Source organism: Engraulis encrasicolus, chromosome 16, assembly GCF_034702125.1.
Source record: "Engraulis encrasicolus isolate BLACKSEA-1 chromosome 16, IST_EnEncr_1.0, whole genome shotgun sequence".
Taxonomy (NCBI): Eukaryota; Metazoa; Chordata; class Actinopteri; order Clupeiformes; family Engraulidae; genus Engraulis; species Engraulis encrasicolus.
In genome coordinates, this window is record NC_085872.1 from 27,240,196 (window position 1) to 27,263,133 (window position 22,938).

Here is a 22,938-nt window from a genome sequence, read left to right on the forward strand (position 1 = left end):
GTTTGTTTAAAACACCCCCCTCCTCCCTTCCACTGCACTGCCTTACTGGGTGTGTACTATAGGTGTGTTTGATGTTGTTCTCCCCCAACCCCCGTATCAGTCTTCCTCTGTGTTGCCATGGTTATCCCAGTCTCCCCCCCTTCTGTTTGTATTGTCAACGTGTGTGTGTCTGTGCGTGTGTGCGTGTGTGCGTGCGTGCGTGCGTGCGTGCGTGCGCGCGAGAAAGAGAGAGAGAGAGAGAGAGAGAAAGTGTGTGTGTGTGTGTGCGTGTGTGTGCGTGCGTGAGAAAGAGAGAGAGAAAGTGTGTGTGTGTTTGTTTATGTTCACGACCTGTGGCCAGTTGTGCTTAGGTCATGTGGCCTGCCCAGTCACATGCTTTATAACTGTGTTATCCCCCTTTCGCTGCCCGGTTCACTGTAGCCAAAAACTGTGTGGCTACAGCTGTGCATTTGTCTGCATATGCACACATGCTGAGAAAGGACGGGCAACGCCTCCTCATGATCCGTTTGCCTAGTTGGTGCAGTGCTCCCCTCGAATTATGAGGCCTAGCTTTTGTTATTATTTATTTGTGAAGAAACCAACAGATTTTATGTATGTAAGTCCCTGTTGTTGTTGTCCCTTTCATTTGTCTAGATGAACCTCTCTCTCGCTGTCTTTTGTAGTGGTAAACTAATCCAACGCGCTTTTCGTTTTTCACCTCCACAGAAAAACTGATTGTCTGCATTACTCAAGGAGAGCGTCCACCTCCTGCCTACTGCCCCTGCTGAGCTCGTGGGACTCTACAGGGGGCAACAACAACAACCAGTTATGAATCGAGACAAGACACTCACACTCTTTTCTTCTCCGTCTCTCTCTTTCTCTCCATCTATTTCAAATACCGATAAACAAAACAACAACAAAAAAAAGTTCTTACTGACAGCTTTGAGGACCACTGCGTCTGTGTGTGTGTGACGCGAAACACTAGAAAAACTTTGCTGTTTGAAACCCCCTGAAACACACACATGCATACATGCACACCGAGCCCCTTCCCTTCCTCTCTGACCATGGACCGAACTCCAGATGACTAGTTAAGGACTAACTAACCACGACACTGAGGACATGGAGGCCCTGACTTCTCCAAAACATTTTGCCCCCCCCAAAACCTCTCCACCGCTCCTGACTGCTATATAAGTTTGTTTTCCAACAAGCTGGCCATGAAATTATAAATAGTCACTCACAACCACTCTCTAAGCCCCTGTCCCCCACTACCTCCCTTAGTGATGCCACTCGACTCTTCCTCGCGGACGGCCCTCTTCACGAAGAGGGGGGTGGTCATGTGACACTGCTGATTCACAGCCTGAGCTCCACTACGATGACACTTGACTGAGCTGTGATGAATCATGATCAACCTCGATCAAACTGACCAGTACCACTACAGAGATCCACGCCCACACCTCGCCACAAAGAGACTCTTCCGTATTGTGAAAATAAGTTGACTTTATAGAACTTCTACTACTACTACCCCCTTTTTCCTTTCATTTTTTATTTCATTTTATGTCAGTTTGTCCTGTTGGTGATTGGGAGAGTCATTAGAAACCTGATACAGTATGTATTGATTAGTTGTATAGTTAACTGTGTATTGATTTTTCATCCATAAGTGACTTAACGAGTCACACCGATGACTGGCTTTGTGCCAAAGGCTATCTATCATTATTAGGCGCTTGTTCGAAATACTGTACATAGATCACTGGCAAAGCAGAGTACATGTTTCCACACTACATTACGTATATATAAATTTATGTATACTGGGAGAGAAAAAAAAACATAGGCTGAGGGATTATTTTAGTCTGTGCCCCCCAATTATGTCCAGATGACCACTGCAACCCATTCCCACCTCGTAACTGGTTTACTGATTGCTGATAGCTGTTATCATGGAGATGCCTGTAGAGTTCTGCACCACAGAACTAACATTCCATTGTCTCCAGGGAGGCCATGGCAGAAGGGCATCATGGGAGAGAAGGGGAGGCGCCGGGAGAGAAAAAGAGTCAATGCTGAGGATTTACAGGCAATCTGGGCAGCGGACGGCTGCATTGACGATGCGGGAGTTCAGTTTTTCTTAAGTGGTTCTGTCTTATGCAAGGGCAAACAGCAGATTTGATTGTTGACCCTGTATGCTCTCTGTTCCAAAGTCTGAATATACATGAATGTGTAAATATGTGACCGCATCCAACAATCCGCTGTAAAGTCTTTGAGTGCCTCACTCACGGATAGTGTTTGTGTGCGCGCGCGTGTGTCTGTGTGTGCATCTGAGAGTGTGATGGCACACACACTTTCTGTGTGTGTGAGAGCGTATGTTTGTGTATGCGTGAGGGTTTTCTGAAGGGCATGTCAGGGGTGCTTTACAACTGCTCCTAATGTGTGGTTTTGCTTGCGTTCTGTGTCTTCAGTAGCCATTTTTGTTTGTTTTGGACTGGCTGGCGGTTTTCAGACGCGGGGTGAGACCCGCTCGTTTCTGGAGGTCCTAGAAATACAGTGCTTGTTCCGTAGAACTGCGTATTCCAAATGCACAGTAACAAGGTCTGGTGTAGATAATTGTTGAATGGATACTATAGCACTAGGAGTTGGGGAATATTTTACTGTTTTGTTTTAACCCTTTTTATGTTTTTTTTTTCCAATTGTTCTAAAAGAAAAAGAAAATGTCATGTTTTTAAGTCATTTTTGTATTTAACACTAGTCATTCGACCCACATAGAGCAAGCAAGCAAGCTAGCTAGCTGTGACAGGATGTACCACCGAAAAGTGAAAGTGGAATGTAGAAAGGTCCACTAGCAGAGTGACACTGGGTGTGGAGAGGGGGAGGGGGAGGAATATGACGGCGAATGCAATAACACTCAGTCCTACGGAGGCAATGGAAGATGAGGTTTTTGATTCTAGCTTGGTATTTAGATTAAAAAATAAAAGCACATTTAACTATATATACAAGAGAATATTTGTTAAGTTTAATTATTTTCCTCTTGGTTTTATGTCCTTTTTTCTTTTTATATTACGGGGTTTTATTTCTGAGGGTGCTGTGGGTGTTGCATATGCAATCAGTTTTATTTTTTAATTAAATGCATTTATGATTTATATCTTTTAATTAAAGACAAAACCAACAAAAAACTCATGTCACCTTTTGTCAGTCCTTATTGCTCTAATTCTGCAACACTAATCTGAAGATGATTCCAGAGGAAGACTGTAATCTATGTTTGCCTTGGCTCTTAAAGTTGCACCTTTCTTTCAAGAATGGAACATGTAACTAGCAATACTGTTTTTAATAAAAGAATGATTTTTTTCAACAATCCTGATCTTCCTTAAGTTTATTGGATATGTTAACATTTTAGACATACCAAGTGATATTCCATTTTTTAAAGCTTATTTCGAAGTCCTGTGTTGCGGTTTTACTTGTGGGTATACTATAGTGTTATGGTCATTGTTTAATAGCGTAAAAACAATCATTATTTTTAATATGTAGAATGAGTAACAGAGTAAATGTAAACCCACATTTAACTTAAAATATTGAAGAGCACACAAGGCAAAAGAATAGAAGTATTTTGTATCCTTGACACCCTCTAGCCCAGCCCAGGGGTGGGGAACCTATGTCTTGAGGGCCTTGAGGCCGTTTTATTTGGTCCCCGGTGTGATAATGTAAATAAAGTGGACCCAACATTGAAGTGGAGACCAAATTACTGTGTATGGTGCCAAGTACATACTTTTTTACATGCAAGGGGGAAAAGGTCAATAATGTGTTAAGGGGGTCACTGTTTAGGATGGTGCCAAGAGTAGGTGTTGCAACTATGTTGCTCATTGAAACAGTGCTGCCTGTTGCCAAATTTGATCTTCATGAATATTTACTGAATACATCGATATTTACTATTAATACTGTGGAGTTGTGCGGCAAAAATGTATATTTCTGGAAATTAAAAATGGCGGGCATGGAGGAGATCCAACATGTATAAAGAGTGCAAATTATTTCTCAATCATAATGAATACTTATAATTTCATGGTGGAGGTAAGTATTCGTGACGAAGGTATAATTTGTGAATGGGCCGCATGAATTTTGGAATGAAAACACACAAAAAAAATATTTCACAGTGTACCTTAAAAGAAAAATAAGGTGCAAAGTGTGAGGGAAATTATTATTATTATTATTTTTAGACGACATGAAAAGCCAGGTGATCTATATGACCCCAAGCTGACCAGCCCAGGATACATCAGGGGCAAAGACAGGAAAAGTCCATGACTTCAAAGCTCCAGGGAAGGTCAGCCCAACTTGTACAAGTAAAGTGGCAGTTAGCAGCCACAACTGTACTGATTGAAACTATCAGAGCAGTATGTTAAGAAAACTATCAGAGCCGTCTGGAGCCGTTTATAGAGATCTCTATATACGGCTCTGAAAACTATGTTGACGCACTGCACTCTGCTGGATAAATATGAAATTACAATTTCAGTATGACCATAGGGCCTACCAGAGCCATCTAATAACAGAGTTACGTCACTCCCATAGACCTCAATGGTCCAATCTTTCCACAGCAATGGCGGCTCACATGGAGCCTCACGGAGCGTTAACATGGAAATCCCCATTGACTTAAGTTCCATTAGAAGTAGCTACTTAGTTCTAGGAGGTGGCCGTAGAACACAGAAAATGTGGTACAGGTAATGTAATTTGTTTGTACTTAATCTTTGTTTGGTATGTGATGGTTCTGTGTTAATTTCCAGCGAACAGAAGTTTGCTGGTAAGAAATACTTCAATCTACGCGAATCACATCACCAACCGACTTCCTGGTCCCCGGTTTGCGCAACTCTTATTAGACGGCTCTGGGGCCTACTACGTATGATGACATTGTAACATGGGCCTTGTTCTTGATGGCGCATTTCTGCTTTTGCTGTGCAGCGTGCATGCACACTGCCATTTCAATGCATTCTGGTTAGTGCACTTTGCCATTTCAATGCATTCTGGTCAGGCAAAGTGTGCATGTGCGCTGCACAGCAAGAGCAGCAATGCTCCATAATGAACGTGTCCTTATATACACTGCCATTGTTGCAGCAGTCTTGGTGAATTCCACAGATGTTCACACAAAGGTGGCAATCACAGCCATGTACTGTACTCACTCACTGAAGAGTGCAGCACTGAAAGATAATTGTTAACTTGACTAACAAGTGCAGGCAACCAAAGGGTGAGAAGGGCAAGGGGTGAAGACGGGGACATTCCAACTAGAATACCTAATGGATCAATGCTCCTGAGTGGACAATTATTAAAATCTGAAACATTAAATAACACGAGTAATACAGTACGTGCTGTGATGGCATGGAAATAATTGTGCTTGGTGTTTTCTTGAACCTAATTCTGTGATCATTTCAAACCTTGAAAGAGATTTTTTTTTTTTTTTAAAGACTCAGAGTAGAGTAGAGTAACTTCATTGATACCAGGGGGAAATTAAGTCATATTTTTCCAGTATTTTTCTGGATTTCAAACTTATTTTGTTGCACACCTCGTGGTGAAAGAGTGATTTGAAGCAAGTGGGAGAGAGGGATGGGGTAGGGGGCTGGGAAAGGCTGGATCCAATTCCAGTGAGCCCATTCATGGACGGGTGCATTAGTGAGGTGCACTACATACAACACTCCTGGCTCTCAAATAGATTACATGTCTGAGCGCACCTTTTCCCTGATGTAGAATGGTTTTAAAATTAAACACACAATTGGAATTGAGATAGAGAACTCATACATGCCTGGATGACTTCATGATGCAAAAGTAGAATAATAAATAAAATATGTAGGCCTACTTGTCGCCCTCACAGTATAATGGAAACATTATCACAAACACACACACACACACACACACACACACACACACACACACACACACACACACACACACACACACACACAGGGACGCCGCCAGAAATGTTGGGCCCAATGAAAGATTAAAATTTTGAGGGGCCACAGTGTTGCCAGCGGTGTCCGTTCAAATCCCGCCCAAAAGGTGCTCAAAAACCGCCGGGAGGCGCTAAATTCCGCCCAAATTTCAACAAATCATTTTGATTTCTATGGGCATTAAACGGCAGAAAATCCTGTCAAATAGCCGATTTCTTCCATTTTTACCCGCAGACGGTTATCCTAAGCAGCCCATCTGGCAACTGCCCTGTCAGTGCTGCTGTCAGTGCTTGGGCCCCCCCATACACACACACACACACACACACTTCCTTCATAAAAGGGACACTGTGTGAGATTTTTAGTTGTTTATTTTCAGCATTCAAGCATTCATGCTGCCCTTTCACTAATACCTTTTTCATGAATACTTACTACCACCATCAAATGTTAAGTATTCACTATGACTGGAAAAATTGCACTTTTCATACATGAAAAGGGGGATCTTCTCCATGGTCCGCCATTTTGAATTTCCAAAAATAGCCATTTTTAGTTGCAAAAATGACTGAACTTGGACCACAATAGAAAATATTTGTTTATTACTTAGTAAAATTTCATGTAAAGATCAAATTTGGCAATAGGCAGCCCAGTTTCAATGAGCAGCATAGTTGCAGTACCTTTTTTTTTTACCATTTCCTGCACAGTGTCCCTTTAATAGCTATCTCGCACATAACTTTCCCCAATGGGAATCATGGAGACACTAATAATATGCCTTACTGATCCCCCTTTTTTGTATGGGGTAGGCTATGGCACAGTGATTTCTCTTACTTTCTTAGTTACTTAAAAATAGTTTTATTGGGTGTATTTCTATGTAGGCCTATTTACAACTTATTTAAACTAGGCCTATGCCGTTTATGATTTTTTTTGAAGAGGTTATTTTGTTTACAACTCAAACGTGTAGGCTACTGTCTCTTTAAGAATGGAAAGTCAATATGGGGAACTGAGGCCAGGGTAGTCACTTTCGTTTCCTTATAACTTAAGTTATTTTAGTTCGTTTCTGAACTCGTACAAGAAAGATGTTCTTAACCAGCTGTCAATCCACGTAGTTTGCAGTCGACTGCGCATTGGCATTGCTGAATTGTGCCGATCAATTTGGCGCATATTCTTCATAGAGGTAAACCTGAATTAGTCTACACAGATTAAGTGTGATATGTTTACATATTCTCAGTCAGTCCAGTTGTATTTTGCGTTGGCAAACCCTCCTGTTACCGTATTCTGTTTTCGCTAATACCTAGAATGAATCGGAAGACTACCTAGACCACTTGGGTAGTTCCACGCGCGTGTGTTTTGGAGAAAGTATTCTCTGGCTTCAGAATAGCGCAAGAACAGGGGCGATGCCTGAAAGAGAACTCGTGTGTAAATAACTACTTCTTTTCCCAATGTAGTTCCCCCTCAAGACTTCCTGGTTACTGCACTGAAACAGCCACCAGATGGCAGAGGCAATAGTGGAGGAAAATGTATACCGCGAAGCTGAGATTCCCGAGGCCCCTCGCAATGGAATTCTGGAGGAGCCAGGACAAGCAGCCGAGGCCAACATCCAGGAGCAGGTGAACTGGACGAGAACCACTAAATAATTAGTAGACCTGTTTTGGGCATACTTTGTGTGAGTGTGTGTGTGTGTGTGTGTGTGTGTGTGTGTGTGTGTGTGTGTGTGTGTGTGTGTGTGTGTGTGTGTGTGTGTGTGTGTGTGTGTGTGCGTGCGAGCGTGCGTGCGTGTGTGTGTGCGTGTGTGTGTGTGCGCGCACGCTTTTGTGTGTGTGTGTGTGTGTGTGTGTGTGTGTGTGTGTGTGTGTGTGTGTGTGTGTGTGTGTGTGTTTTGATCAATTAGAGTTATCTAGTAGTTGTAGGTCAGCTTCTGGATCAACACCTTCTATGGGATCTCATATTAGGCGTGTATGTCTTCTATAATGTTATAGTTCTTGATAACCTATAAGTGGCTTATTGATCCCAGGTGGAAGAATTCCTTGGCCCTCACCCAGACTATGATGAAGAGGAGGAGGAGAGGAAGTACTACCGGAGGAAGAAGTGGGGCGTGGTGAAAAATGTGGCTGGGGCGAGTGTAGCCGGCATGATCATATACAGCGTGTATTTGGGTGAGCTTGTATTTATTACATGATTTATAATGAAAAATGAAAAAAGGTCGCCCCATGCATAGGTTTCTTTATTACACAGACGCGTTTATTATTACACCGAAACGCGTCTGTGTAATAAAGAAATCTATGCATGGTGTGACCTTTTTTCATTTTTCAGTTTTACAATATTTTGGTCAGCACCCTTAAAAGGAAGAGAAAAACTGTCGGGTGACGCCTGCTCCAACCCTTATAATTTATAATGAAACAACATATTTTCAAGGCTTCAGGGTTAACCATCATTTGAAACTTTAAAGCACCGTTTTTTTTGGTTTGAAAACGTTCTTTTGACCACGACTACTCTTACCATTATCTTTGCCACAGGCCTGTTACAAATGCAGCTGATTCTGCACTATGATGAGACCTACAGAGAGGTGAAGTACGGCACCTTGGGCCTGGAGGACATTGACAACAAGATGCTGATGGGCATTAATGTCACACCCATCATCGGCCTCCTGTACACCCCTGTGCTTATCAGGTGCCCGTCCTTTATCTTTTGTGCCTGTGTTCGTGTGTGTGTGTGTGTGTGTGTGTGTGTGTGTGTGTGTGTGTGTGTGTGTGTGTGTGTGTGTGTGTGTGTGTGTGTGTGTGTGTGTGTGTGTGTGTGTGTGTGTGTGTGTGTGTGTCAGTTTGGCTGGTAGAAAATACCACTTTGATCCATTAGTGAGTGTGTGTTTGGCTAGTGAGATAAACTTCTACAAGCCATTTTGGCTGGTGATGAAAAAAGTTAATTTAGTGCTCTTCTTGCAATGTAAAAGAGAACCCGATTTTGGGTCCACCCTTTCCCTGATCCTGAAATAACTGACCCCCTCTGCGTGTGCAAATCTGTATCCTGCTGTTCTTCCTCCTCTTTGCCTTTGCAGGTTTCTGGGCACAAAGTGGATGATGTTTTTGGCTTCTGGAATCTATGCTCTTTTCGTTTCGACCAATTACTGGGAGCGATACTACACCCTGGTACCATCAGCGGTTGCTATTGGTGCAGCTATAGTTCCACTATGGGCTTCTCTCGGGAACTATATCACAAGGTAATCTTGAAATATCCTATGGGTGTCTACCTGAATTATATCTGCAATTTTATGTGTGTCGTGCGTGTATAGGCTGACCATTTGAAAGGTGTTTTTTTTATGTGTGCACCCCTAAAAGCAATTCCAATTCCAAAATGGATACAAATCTTCACGATTATGTGCACAATTCTCCCATCTGATTGGGTCACTGTATATTTTACATTGTTTGTTGGAGACACCCCTCTCTTTATTAGGTTGTCCAGTTCAAGCCAGCAGCATGAATGGGGAGGATTAAGGAAGCAGACCCTTTCTAAGCATTAAAATGTATCACCAGAAACTCCCATCGTCGCACAGCACTCTCTCTGCCATCCAGCATCAGCAGTGTTCTATCCTGCTGCCCAGTCCTCAGTGTTCTCCTCTGTCTTCTTTTCCTCCCTCTTGATCAGTATTTTCAGTTATTCAGTTATTCCTTGAAGGATGAATGCATATCGTATGGAAAGTGTTAATGATAAGCATGTGTGCCCTTGTACTGTATGTACAGTATATGCATTCCACCTCTTCAGCTCATTCCTTCTTCTCATTATCTCTCTGTTTGTCTGTGTGTTTGTCTGTAACATGTCTCATATCTCTGTCTGTCTGCCTGTCTGCCTGTCTGTCTGTCTGTCTGTCTCTCTGTCTCACTGTCTCTCTGTGAATATGTATCCATGTTTCTCTGTCTGCCTGTCTGTCTGCTGTAGAATGGCCCAGCAATACTATGAATTCAAAAACTACAAGGAGGAGCACGTTCAGGAGCAGAAGAAGCCGCCTAAAGGGGCCTACAACCGCTACATCGTAATCTTCCAGACCGTCTTCTACATCATCTTCCATGTGAGTAGTGTAGGCTGTAGGTTCATGGCAGGAGTGTCCTTGAGGAAGGCACAGAACGCCACATGGTGCCAGGGACTGTACTCAGTGGCGTCAAACAGGGGGGGAATACACTGACTCATTCTTAGGGCCCAGCCCACCTATGGAAAATGTTCCATGGAAAATGTTCTTGGGGGGCCCATGAAAGAGGTTGTTCCTGGGGCCCCAAATTTGGTGCTACGCCCCTGACTGTATTAACCAATACCCTGTCAGTAACTGTAAGTCGCTTTGGATACAAGCATCAGTTAAGTGTAGCGTATTGTATTGTATTGTATTGTAATGTAATGCAGTCTTGGTTAAGAGGGACCTCTTCGCCCCGTCCAGCTGGCAGGCTCCTTACAGTAGGACAGCATCGGTCAAATGGAGGAGCTGGAGCACACACACTGCACAGTAAACAAGTGGCTAACGCTTTGATGTTGTTACCACATTGTTACAATTGACTCTGAAGATGTGGTAACAACATAGTAGTATCAGTCACTTGTTTGCAGTGAATTAAAAAAAAAACTTGCACCGAAATTCCATATACGTAGGAACTCAGTTGCTGGTTGTTGCCATAGATGTGTGAGAGAGGCTGTGTGAGTGTGGCCGGTAATTCTGTTTAAATCACATTAAAGTCACTGTTTAGGACATGGGCCCTATACAGATATAGCACTCTCCTTCCTTTTGGTACATTTTGTACATTTATTTCTGCCTTAGCGTGGCTTACATCAGGTGTTGGAGTGAGTTCTTCTAAGTTAGTAATGTGTGACCACAGTTACTGTTCTAGACTAGCCGACATACAATAATTACTATTTAATAATAATTAAAAACTACTTATGCTTACTCTTTGTACACTTTGATATGGACCATGCATTAGTGTCTGATATAAAGAATTGAATTAGTGTGAATAAAGACACAGTGTAATTAAAAAAAAAAAAAATCTAAATTGTACTTATACTCCTGTTACTTTCTATAGGCTAGCTGTGGGTGGGTAAATGGGTGGGGTTTCGGGGAGGGTTGTTCACTGAGTGCATTCCATAGTTCTCTTTTTTTCTGAACAAAATCAATAAAAACTGTTAAAAGAAAAAAAAATCTAAATGGTAAATGGTCTGCATCCCTGTTCCAGCTCTCCTTTGTCTTTGCTGAGTTCCCCATGGCCTTCTTCCTCAATTACCATCTGCATGAGCCCAGTCATGTCCTCTACAACGTCAAGACCTGTGGTGGGTACTGCAGCATGCCCTAGCTCTCCTTTATGACTCTTAACCGCTTCAGATCATGTTGAAATGTGAACTACTACTGACATACAGGTAATAAGAGCTCAGACGTAAAACCATCAAAGTACCTTTTCAGAAATCTTTAGAAATTCACTTTTAATTAATTCCGTTACATTACATTTAGCAGACACTTTTGACCAAAGCGACTTGCAAGGAGGACATTAAAGCAATACATTCAAATAATAGTGATCCTTTAAATAAGGGTAATAGTTTTGACATTTAATTTATTTCCTTTAATATTTTATGCATATGTATTACCAAGTACAACAATTCAAACCAAACCACCAATAAGGTGCTCTAAAACTGTAGCAATGGAGCTCATCAGAAATGCACTTGGAGGGATTTTGCATCACCTCATAACCGCATGTGATGGTACTGTTTGCGCCTTTGTCTTATTTGAGCCTCTTAATTGGTGCATAATTCACAAAACGATGAGGGAAAGTCAGGAAAACTGTATTAACTGAAGCTGAGAACCGTAAAAACCCACAGAAGACGTCGACAGATTTTTACTTTTTAGACTGCTGTTAATACAGTTTTCCTCATTTGCATTCACTGTTAGTGTGCAACTCCTTTTCTTGCCTCATCTTGCCTCATACTCCTCAGGTGCTACTAGCCATGGCATAATCCCAGACCTGAACAAGACGGTGTTGTCCAACTTGCCTCGTTCCCTGGTGCTGATAGAAGTGGAGAGCGTCCTCATGGGAGCTGCCTTTCTAGCCATGGTCATTGTAAGGACACAGATTTAGCTTTGTCTTTGCTTCTTTCTTTCTTTCTTTCTTTCTTTCTTTCTTTCTTTCTTTCTTTCTTTCTTTCTTTCTTTCTTTCTTTCTTTCTTTCTTTCTCTGTATCTTAACATATGCACACTATACAAAATTCACATGTGAACTTTCACACAGCACAATTTATGTATTAAGTAAGGTGCATTTGTGAGTCATTGGACTGCTTTTTTTGTTCCGAGTGCCATCCATGACATTCTGAGCTGTACTGTATGTCTGTTTGTTTGTTTGTCATTTTGACTGGTCCCAGTTGCTGGTGCTGTGCGGAGCTGCCTACCGGCCCACGGAGGAGATCGACCTGCGCAGCATCGGCTGGGGCAACATCTTCCAGCTGCCCTTCAAGCACCTGCGTGACTACCGCCTGCGCCTGCTGTGCCCCTTCTTCATCTACTCAGGGTTCGAGATGCTCTTCGCCATCAATGGGATCATACTGGTGAGGGATGTGCTGCTGCTGCTGCTGCTGCTGCTGCTGATGATGATGATGATACTGCCACACGCGCGCACACACACACACACACACACACACACACACACACACACACACACACACACACACACACACACACACACACACACACACACACACACACACACACACACACTGTGTTGGCTTGTGTGAACATGAACTATGAGTGGTCATGTTTGGTCTGAAAACAAAGAAAATTCACGAGGTTAAGAGGCAAGGCATGGTGCAGATGCAAGCCTGGTTGCTAAAATCGCAGGGTAAAAATAGGACCTAGTTGTCACCCACACTCTCCATGCTGTGCAGTATTTCCTATGCTCGCTGTACAAACTTCTTCACATAGACTACTGTAATAAGCTGAGCACAGCTGTTAAGGGAGGGCAGTGACATTTAATAGCTTGATTTAGTAAATAGATTTTGGTAACCATGGAAAGACATACCCTAAAAAAAAGGATTTCAAGTGTGCAGACTCTAAAGAGTATAAAATGTCATACTTCAAAAGGAAAAAAAGTTTACCACACACTTGTTTGACTTTATGCTCTTTTATTCAAAGTGAACTCTGAATAAAAGAGCATAAAATCAAACAAGTGTGCTGTAAACTTTGTTCCTTTTGAAGTATTGCATATTCCTGTGTTTACCAGCACAGCTAGAAGCTGTGCATGGATCTTTGAACCTTTGAATATGAAATGTCATTTTGAATGAGCCTGTACTCTACTGTAGGATGCTGTTGACACATCAGCTGCCAGGCACACGGTCTGTTTACCACAGAGCTTGATGTGTTGACACTGAAAGCTGTCTGACGATTTTTTCCATAGAAACCTGTGAGCATTGTCTTATCACCTTGCTAATATCTCGGCATGGCTTAGCTCGCTCACTTCACCCTCTACAAGACACCCTGGTGTATTTTCTTGATACTCTCTCCACTCCCCTCTCTGTCCTACAGTTCTGTTTCATTTACCGATTTCTTACTAAGTTACTGTATGTATCAGTCATGTATTGAAACATACAGTTTATGTGAAGCTGCAACATACTTTCCTGGTGAACCAGAAGCTATGTGTTGACGCCCAGGGGGCAGCTACTGGTTCACCAGGAAAGCAACCTACAGTCCATTTCACAGAAATAGCAAGATTGCCTCAACAAATATCACTTCTCTGATATCACTTATCTGAAATACAGTATGCATCCCACCCATTTTATGAGAAAAAAAAAGATCACAGGCTGTGAAGTCTATACTAGAAGTATGAAGTAACCCACCCTTGGCCTGTCTCTCTCTCTCTCTCTCTCTCTCTCTCTCTCTCTCTCTCTCTCTCTCTCTCTCTCTCTCTCTCTCTCTCTCTCTCTCTCTCTCTCTCTCTCTCTCTCTCTCTCTCTCTCTCCCTCCCCCCTCCTCTCCCCCCTCCCCCCGTCCTCCCCTCCTCCTCTCTCCCCAGTCGTATGGTGTGTGCTCGGTGGGCCTGAAGAGCCTGTGGCTGCTGGTGCTGGTGTACGGCCTGTCCTCCTCCATCTGCTCCCTGCTGTCGCTCAGCCTGCTGAGGGTGCCGCGCCACTTCACCCTGCTAGGGGGCGCCGTGCTGCATATGGGCATCATCGTGGCGCTCATGTGCTGGTCTCCAAAGCCCCAGAACAAGGAGGTCATGAAGGACGCGCCAGGCCCAATGCCCTGGCTGCTGTTGCTGATCGCCCTGTGGGGCCTGGGCACCGCGCTGAACAAGACCAGCCTCAGCAGTGAGTGGAGCACTGGGGCGGTGACACAGCTGTCTGCCTCATTAGTAGAGCTAGCACATATATGGTAATGTAGTAATGTACCTAGAGGAGTGTTTCTCAGCAGGGGCTCTACAGCCCCCCAGGGGGCGTTGGGGAGCCCTAGGGGGAGCATTGAGAAAGATACAGTTGAGAGGGGGCGGTGCTTAGTTGCCTTTGGAAGGCATGAGTCTGTTTAATTTTTTTATTACTAAGGGGGGCGTTGGCAGGCTTATGATGAGATCCCGGGGTCAAAAAGTTGATAACCACTGACCTAGAGGAAAAGTACAGTACAGCACAGTAGCCAAGGTGGAATGGAGAAAAGAGAGTAGGCCTGGGCACTGCACTGAACAAAACCAGCCTCAACAGTAAGTGGTGCGGTAACGCTTAAGAATAGCAGTCATTTTAAAGCTTTATTAGCACTTAGTAAATAATTGGAATCAAAGAAAGGGGGGCGCATCTTGCATCAAATGTTTTCTTTATTTGAACGTACACTGAGGAAGGCACACGCCGAAACGTGTCTGTGCACAAAAAATAAAGAGAACATTTGATGCAAGGTGCATCCCCACTTTCTTTGATTCCAAGTATTTATTTGGGCCAGCACCCTCAAAAGTTATCAAGAAACCTGAGTGAAGCCTGCTACCTATCATACTTCACTTAGTAAATAATGAAATATATTTTTTAAAATATGTGTGCAGTGTTAGCAAAGTATTCCTTATTCGTTTACAAACATTTGCAAATGTTTTTAAAAGTTGTTCACTATTTAGAAAGTGTTACTAAAGCTTTAAAAAATACTGGTGACACAGTTTGTGTGCCTCATTAATAGAGGCAGCAGGATATGATAATGTAGTCATGTACCTAGTACCTAGAGGAAAAGCAGAGTACAGCACAGATGCATGGAGGAGAGTGCAGTAAAGTGGAGTGTATAGAGCAGAGTAGAGATGCTTTTAATACTTTATTAAGGAATTAATGCTATAGCAAGGGCATGCATTGCTACTTTCCAGCATCTATTTCTTATTGTTGATGATAGGGATACATGACAATGTTTAAACACCATATAGATAAGACATACAGTAGGCCTATATTGCAGATACTTTATTGATTTTACTTAATTATCTGTAGCAGTGAGTGAAACACCGTGACACACAAAAGGGCAGACACACAAGGCTTACCATTAACCTCTTTCAAATTCTCCTTATTTTGTATTAGCAAAAGCAATATGATTTGATGCAGCAGGTCGATCTGTCAAATTTAGTCAAGCCCACAGCGCATAGTGGGATTACCTTTTTAACCAGGAGCAAAATTTGGTGGTAATAGTATGCTGTACTGAACTGTAAACAGTATCAGAAAAAATACAGATACAGCATATTGCAATGCATCCATCTAATATTGATTTTAACCTCTGCATCTGTTTTTTCTTTGCACATTTCTTCTTCCCTCCAGCTATACTTGGTATGCTGTATGAGGACAAAGAAAGACTGGACTTTGTCTTCACCATCTATCACTGGTGTCAAGCCATAGCAATCTTCATAGTTTACCTGTGGTCAAACCTGGCAATGCGGGTGAGAGATCTTTTTTTTTCTTTGCAGTTCAACTTTTGTACATTTAGTACATTTAGTACATTTGGTACATTCCTTTATGAACACAAGTTTTTTTTTATTTTCTCTTAATCTCTCTATTTCTGTTTTTCATTTGAATGTTTTTTCATTTGAATGTTTTTTTCTTGTGTCGTGTGACCCCTGAGACTGAGACTATTTATTTTCTGCTGATTATAACACTCCATTATACCATCTTCAAGGCAATGATTGTCTCTCCTTTTCTCATTTCTTTTTTGGTTCTCCTTTTCGGTGACCCCCGTGGTCGTACCAGGCGAAGCTGTCCATCCTCCTCCTCACGTTGCTCCTGGCGATGTTCTGCTACTGGCGCATGGAGCGCAAGCTGGCCAAAAAGGATCAGCCCCGGCTGCCTCGCATTCCACGACCACGGCACAAGGTCTCTGAACACTGGCACTGCCAAACGCTTTTAAAATCGCCATTCATTGGCTGCAATTGGAAATACACACAGTTTTTTTATGAATATATATTTTTGGCTTTGTGCCTTTTATTTGATATGACAGAATAGACAGGAACTGAGTGGGAGAGAGATATGAGGTATGGGTTGGGAAATGACCCAGGCTGGACTTGAACCTGGGTCCCACAGGCAATGTTGCCTATTCAGCCACAACACCCCCACACATACAGAATCTGTTACTCCTTTCCATCTCCTCTAGCCAGTCTGTAGTGCCTCTGAAACGGCTCCCTTCTTTGTATTATCTCCCTTTACGTTGTATGAATATTCTTCCATTACTTTCCTATGGGAAACACTCAGAACGTTCAATACCTCCCATCCCATATGAAACGTTGTGTCTCCATGACAATCCAATCCCAAGAGAATTGATACACACTGTAGATTTGTCCTTTTTGTACATTTTGCTAATGTCATCACTAAAACAACATGAAGATAGTAGATGGGCACGACAGAATATTTCACCCAAACAAAGCAAATGCAGTGATGTAAGTCAAGCTTGTTAATTTCCTGTCCAGGTTGGTAATATTACGGTTCTGCTTACTATAGGACGTGTCGTGCACACAATTTCTAGCAAGACAAGTTTTAGTTTTAGTAGTATGCACAGGTCTGCATAAAAGGCTAGTGTTCAGTTCCTTGAATTCAACCATATGGCCTTCTACAGAATACCATTAGACCAGAACAGGGCATGAAAGAGTGGAGAATGGTCTCTTCACTTTCATAATGCAGGAGCAGGCCATGTGATAGAGAGTAGAAATTTCTCATCTTGCAGGTCTGACCTCCTTCACACAGACACATGGGGAGGTTCATGCATGATGCAAAGTGACACCAAATGCGTTTGCATACATTTGATATTTATCTGCATGGTGTTTCATACATTTTCATCCCTGGAAGGATTGTTAGAGTACAAAAAAGGAAACTGACGTGAAGACCCAGATTTACTGAACTGTGTGGGAGTTGTGCAACTTATTGCCTTTACTGAGAGTTACATAAGCTTTGATAGCTGATAATGAGACGACCATTTAAACATTTTTTTTATTACTGTTATACACATGATATACACATGAACATCAAATACAGAAAAAACTAATCCATCCCCCTGCCAGGTGCCAATCACAGGTGTGCAACTAACTCATAAACGCTGTTTCTGCCCCACCGTCGCTATGACAACCAGGTGAAGGGCTACCGCTATCTGGAGGAGGAGAACTCGGACGAGTCGGACTCGGAGTTCAGCGGCGACGAGGAGCACGAGGACGGCCATGATGATGAGGAGGGACACGGCACGGAGGAAGAGGAGGTGCTGGCCGAAGCCGTCGTCAGACCGGACGGAGACGCCGTGTCCATCGGCTCCCAGGATGCACCTGTGCCGCGTGGTCGTCGACGGCGCCATGACGACGCCTATGAGCAGGCAGGTGTCGGAGAAGAGTACGCTCAGCGCATGTGACACAGGAAATAGAGGCAGGAATAGCATCACAGGACCAAGATAGGAAGGAAACCATTAGGAGGGAAAATGTAAAGGGAAAGGTTGACCTATTTTTTTAAAAGCATGCTGAAGTGGAAACTGATGTGAGAGTTGCAGTGGAGAAGTGAAGACCGTGGTTCTTTGAAACAGGAAGTCTAAAAGGAGAAGTAAAGCAAGACAGGTGCACAGGGAGGATTGTTTCCATGGTGATGCTTGAACCTCATTTAAGTTTTTCAGAGGTTGTGGTAATATGTTCCTTCTCCAGAAAGTTTCTGAAGTGTGTGTACACTTTTGTCCGTGATGTGTAAATCAAGGTTTGACATTTCACATATTTGTATATGTTGCTTCTTCTGAAAATACATTTTAGTGTTGTGGGTATCGACGGTACATGATCATTTTTATATTTTTTTATGCTGAAGTTGTTTTGAATGATAATTGATCTGAAATAAAATGATGTAATTTATGCATAATAGTGAAATATTCTCTTTTGTAGTTGTTCGTAAAATTACAAACACTCAGTAAAGAAAAGTTAAATGCAGTATTCATTCAGTCATATCAATATTTAATAGGACAACTAAAATCTAGTGTAAAACATACAGTCACACGTAAACACACAAATAAAATCACAGATGCAGGTTGAGGTGTGTGTTAGTTTATTAGTCATTAGGTCTGCTGCCTCTCTCCCCTTCTACTTCCACCCCCTTCACACACACATGCACACACACACACACTCACACACACACACACACATACGGGCGCACACACATCCATCTGTTCCATATCTCATTCTTGCGTCATCCAGTGATGGGCTGACACAGATATGGGGGTGGTCAGCTGCATAGTGTCTCTCTCATACACACATACACACACAGCCGGACAAAACGCATGCATACACATACGTATACAGACGGCCTATATGGATTTGAGTGAGAGGAGTGGACTGAGCCAAATCTGCCGTGGCTACTAGTTCACTGTTCGTCACTGTGTCCATGTCGCCACTGGGTGTCACTGTTGGTTTTGTATGTGTGTGTTGGCGCGCCTGTGTGAGGGTCTGTGGTGTGGTGTTGTGTGGTGAGGTAGGAAGGGGAGGACGAGAGGCTCTAATCTTGAGAGGCTTTGTTGCCCGCTGTGTGGAGAAGCCAGTGACGCCAGTGACGCCATCACTCTGAAACCGTTCACGGCTCCCTACCACAAAATTCACAGATAGTGATTGCTTTTTGTTTTCCTCTTTTTTTCAGCTCCATTTCACATGTCAATTTTTCCCTTTGTTCGTGTCATTTTTTCCCCTTATTTATTGGATTCCTTTCTGCTTCGTCCTGTCTTGTCAAGTCCTGTCCTGTCCTGTCCTGTCCCGCTGGTCTTGGTGGGTCTCCTATAGGTCGCCTTTCCCCTTAAGGCTGGACCCTGCGGATGGACTGGATCTTGGGGGTGAGGCAGTGGGAGCCCCAGTATCTCCAGCACTGGTAGTCTCCGCTGTGTCTCTCGCACTCCATGATGTACTGCTTGCCCCTGTAGCCGGGGTACTCGTAGCACACAAACCTGAAGGAGGACACAACAGACAGACAGACGGACAGACAGATACACACAGACACACACACACACACACACACACACACACACACACACACACACACACACACATACACACACACACACACGGAGAGTGAGGATGGTGACAGCTCTCCCCTCTGTATACAATACAGTATATTCATGGAGACTAACCAGTAGAGTTGATGTTATAATTACGAATAATACTACAAATAAAACAAAAGCTTATCAGAATAAGCAGTATAGGTAGCCTGAACAAAACGACTGCTTGGATGAACGAGACATGTGCACGGGTTGAAGGAAACGTCTGCCAACGAAATATCCACTTAATGAATCGACCTGCTTCGGTGACGGGACATAGGGGTGTCAAGGCACATATGGGAATGAAGAGAGACGTGGGGGTGTCAAGGCACATATGGGGATGAAGAGAGACGTGGGGGTGGGGGTGGGGTGGGAGAGGAATGTGTGAGATGAGGTGTGACAGGATGGGGCGGAGGGTACATGAGAGTGACAAGAGCAGGGCAACCCTAGCAACCCTAACCGGTAATGACAGAGGATGAGGTGACCTTGCTGTGTCGCACCTCGCATCCACCCCATCTTCTCCTTGGGATCGGTAGAGGGCTATAGTATAAAGCAGACCTAATTTGGAGCACCTCGGGCCAATCGTTACATGGCACTACTGTGATGTCACTTCACAGACGGCCATGTGCCGGAGCTTGCTTATTGCTTTGCTTTGTGGAATGCTGTAATGAAATGTCATTTATCTATTCAGTCACAGCCCCAAGGCTATATTAGTGAGCAAGAATTCTGGAGGATTTTAATTAAACAGCAGCTATCTGACAACACTGGTTTGACACTTGCCGTGGTGAATTTGCGTGCACTACAAATCAATTGACTTGGAATGATTTAAGGTGACAAGTGGTATGGTCCAATCTACCGAGCTTAAATAGTCTTCAAATGTTGTATACAACAGGTGAGTTCTCTTTTTTGAAGGCTGTGGCCCATGTGTAATTTGAGTTGTTTTAAAATGGCTTATCCATTATTTCCTGGTGTTTTTTGGTATTTCAAATAATATGAATACTATTTAATTTATGTTTGCTGCAAAAAACAGTTGCTAAGCTCCAGTTCAACAGAGTCTGCTCATCTGTTTTGATGTGTGTTAAGCCCAAAAGCTACAGGCAAACAAGAAGCTCTGTGTATTATTTGGTTGGTTCTGTTGCTTTCCTCGTCAACAAAGTCAAGATCATTCAATGGGAACATATATCATTTTAAATTTCAATCTTATTTAAATCTTATTTATCATCCTCATAAATCATTTTTTAAACTGTCAGTATGTACCTTTATTGTTATGACAGGTGACAGATGTGACAAATGCTACTTAGGGTCAGCACTTTTAAGACTTTGAATAATAAAAAAACGGAACTTCAGAAAACTCACTACTAAAGAATCGAGCATTTCATAATGATCATAATCTTAAGCGTCTTGAAGAAAACTTCATTTTTACAAGCGTGTGTGTGTTTGCAGTCAGTGTTCCTGACAGATGACGGTGTGAACTTACGCTCCGCACATAACGTGCATGGATCCGACCTCGTTTCCGCACCAGCCCATGGCCACGAGGGAGGGGTAGTCGTCACACAGCTCCGAGTTGCGGCCCAGGAAGTTCTCCTTCTCATAGATCATCATGCGACTGCTCTGGTAAGACTGCAGGACCAAGACAGAGAGAGATGACACACTTCCAAGACCCTACGTTAACTTTTTTCACCACCAGCCAAAATGGCTAGTAGATTTTGATCATTTTAGCCAAAACACACTCACTAATGGGTCAAAGTGGCAAGTAATTTGTCTTTTCTACCAGCCAAACCAAAATTTCACCAGCATTTGGCCGGTTGGCTGGTGTTAATTTAGAGCATTGCACACTTCACTTCTCACTTCTTGCCCTAATGAAGGCCCTATAGTTGGCTGAAACATGGTGGCACTTATTTTAATTCTTTAAGTTCAAACATGGACTAGCCTTTATATTAAGGGTACACTGTGCAGGAAATGGACAAAAAAGGTACTGCAACTATGCTGCTCATTGAAAGTGGGCTGCCTATTGTCAAATTTTATCTTTACATGAAAGTTTACTAAGTAATAAACAAATATTTTCTAGTATGGTCCAAGTAGAGTCATTTTTGCAGCTAAAAATGGCTCTTTTTGGACATTCAAAATGGCGGACCATGGAGAAGATCCCCATTTTCATGTATGAAAAATGCAATTTTTCCAGTCATAATGAATACTTCGAATTTGATGGTGGTGGTAAGTATTCATGAAAAAGGTAACATTGGTGAATGGGCAGCATGGATTCTGAAAATAAACAATTAAAAATCTCACACAGTGTCCCTTTAAAGTGGTTTTATGTTAGAAGAGTGCCTTGGTACCCTGCTTTGTTATTAGAGTGAGAGATGAGTTGGGGATTAGATGTTCACTCTGCACAATACAAGTCTGGCCATATGGTAGATGGAGGGTCTGTAATTGTCCGCAACACCTGTCCAGGTGAGAGGGTGTGGTAGTGAAGGGAAGGGCAGGAGAACAGGGCCGGATTAATGCACAGGCTAGATATGGCTGCAGCCTAGGGGACCCCACCTGCCAGGGGGAGCCTGATTGGCCAAAAGTGAAAAATTGCAGAATGGTGACGATGCAATATTGAAAACATGTATCAGTTGTGTTAAGTAGAGTTGGTTGATATGTTATCCCTAATTTCGATATTGTAATTATGGCACTGTCTAGTATGTGCATTTGTTTCAAAATTTGCCTTCTGGCGGGGCCCACAGCAACCTGTAACCTAGGGCCCCAGGCTATCTTAATCCGGCCCTGTAGGCAGGTGAGTAGGTGAGATGAGTAGACACAGCCTCATATGATGTAGACACTTACACATAACCAAATGATAACCTGCACACACACACACTCACACACACACACACACACACACACACACACACACACACACACACACACACACACACACACACACACACACACACACACACACACACACACACACACTTAAGGCTTTTTCCACTGCCTGGTTTTCTGGTAGGCCTACAGCTCGACACAGAGCGACTCGGGTGCCGATTTATGCTTTTCGATTGAGCACATCAAAGCTCAACCGTAAAGCAAAAAGTGGCGGCCGAGTCGCGCTGTGTCGAGCTGTAGGCCTACTACCAGAAAACTAGCAGTGGAAAAGACGCTTTTCTTGTACAGGTCGTAAATGCACTTGGCCAAGACGGTTGTGGTGGTTCTGATTGGGAAACTCACAGCGCAGTAGATGGGGCGGAAAGACCACATCCACTCCACGTGGTAGGACAGGTTGCCGCAGTAGGCGTCCCAGTGGGGGTACTCTCCACGCTCCAGGATAAACTGCTGGCCCTCAAAGTCAGAGTGGTCATAGCCCACCCAGCTAAGGGGAAGCAGAGGGGAGATGCGATGATGAGAGACACATTTGGCTTTCTTGACGCGCATAAATGAGACGTCATGCAGAGCTAGAGAGGGGGGGGGGGGGGGGGGGGGGGGGGGGGGGGGGGGGGGGGGGGGGGGGGGGGGGGGGGGGGGGGGGGGGGGGGGGGGGGGGGGGGGGGGGCTGGGGGGTTGAGGAGGCGGTGAATGAAATCGCTTGGA

General features: G+C 43.5%; 3 protein-coding genes across 4 annotated transcripts in view; 2 read left to right on the forward strand and 1 right to left on the reverse strand.

Moving 5' to 3' along the window:
* Positions 1 to 3,316, forward strand: part of ctnnd1 (catenin (cadherin-associated protein), delta 1) — a 38,675-nt gene extending 35,359 nt beyond the window's left edge. Inside the window, exon 20 of the mRNA XM_063219182.1 lies at positions 706 to 3,316. Coding sequence (XP_063075252.1) covers positions 706 to 714 — 9 coding nt within the window. The 3' untranslated portion in view covers positions 715 to 3,316. The remainder of the gene's footprint in view (positions 1 to 705) is intronic.
* A 3,564-nt stretch (positions 3,317 to 6,880) lies between these two features.
* unc93b1 (unc-93 homolog B1, TLR signaling regulator) lies at positions 6,881 to 18,363 on the forward strand. Its single transcript, XM_063219196.1, has 13 exons — positions 6,881 to 7,056; positions 7,328 to 7,489; positions 7,894 to 8,035; positions 8,396 to 8,549; positions 8,935 to 9,096; positions 9,813 to 9,942; positions 11,084 to 11,177; positions 11,835 to 11,959; positions 12,258 to 12,440; positions 13,901 to 14,195; positions 15,654 to 15,772; positions 16,080 to 16,202; positions 17,449 to 18,363. The coding sequence occupies exons 2-13, from the start codon at positions 7,373 to 7,375 to the stop codon at positions 17,716 to 17,718; spliced, it is 1,914 nt and encodes a 637-aa protein (XP_063075266.1). The 5' UTR covers positions 6,881 to 7,056; positions 7,328 to 7,372; the 3' UTR covers positions 17,719 to 18,363.
* A 9-nt stretch (positions 18,364 to 18,372) lies between these two features.
* cryba1l2 (crystallin, beta A1, like 2) overlaps positions 18,373 to 22,938 on the reverse strand; it is a 7,242-nt gene continuing 2,676 nt past the window's right edge. For both annotated transcript variants that reach the window (XM_063219197.1, XM_063219198.1), the window contains 3 exons: positions 22,579 to 22,720; positions 20,843 to 20,985; positions 18,373 to 19,275 (listed from right to left, as the gene is read on the reverse strand). In XM_063219197.1, the coding sequence (XP_063075267.1) occupies positions 19,128 to 19,275; positions 20,843 to 20,985; positions 22,579 to 22,720 (433 nt within the window). In that variant the 3' untranslated portion in view covers positions 18,373 to 19,127. The remainder of the gene's footprint in view (positions 19,276 to 20,842; positions 20,986 to 22,578; positions 22,721 to 22,938) is intronic.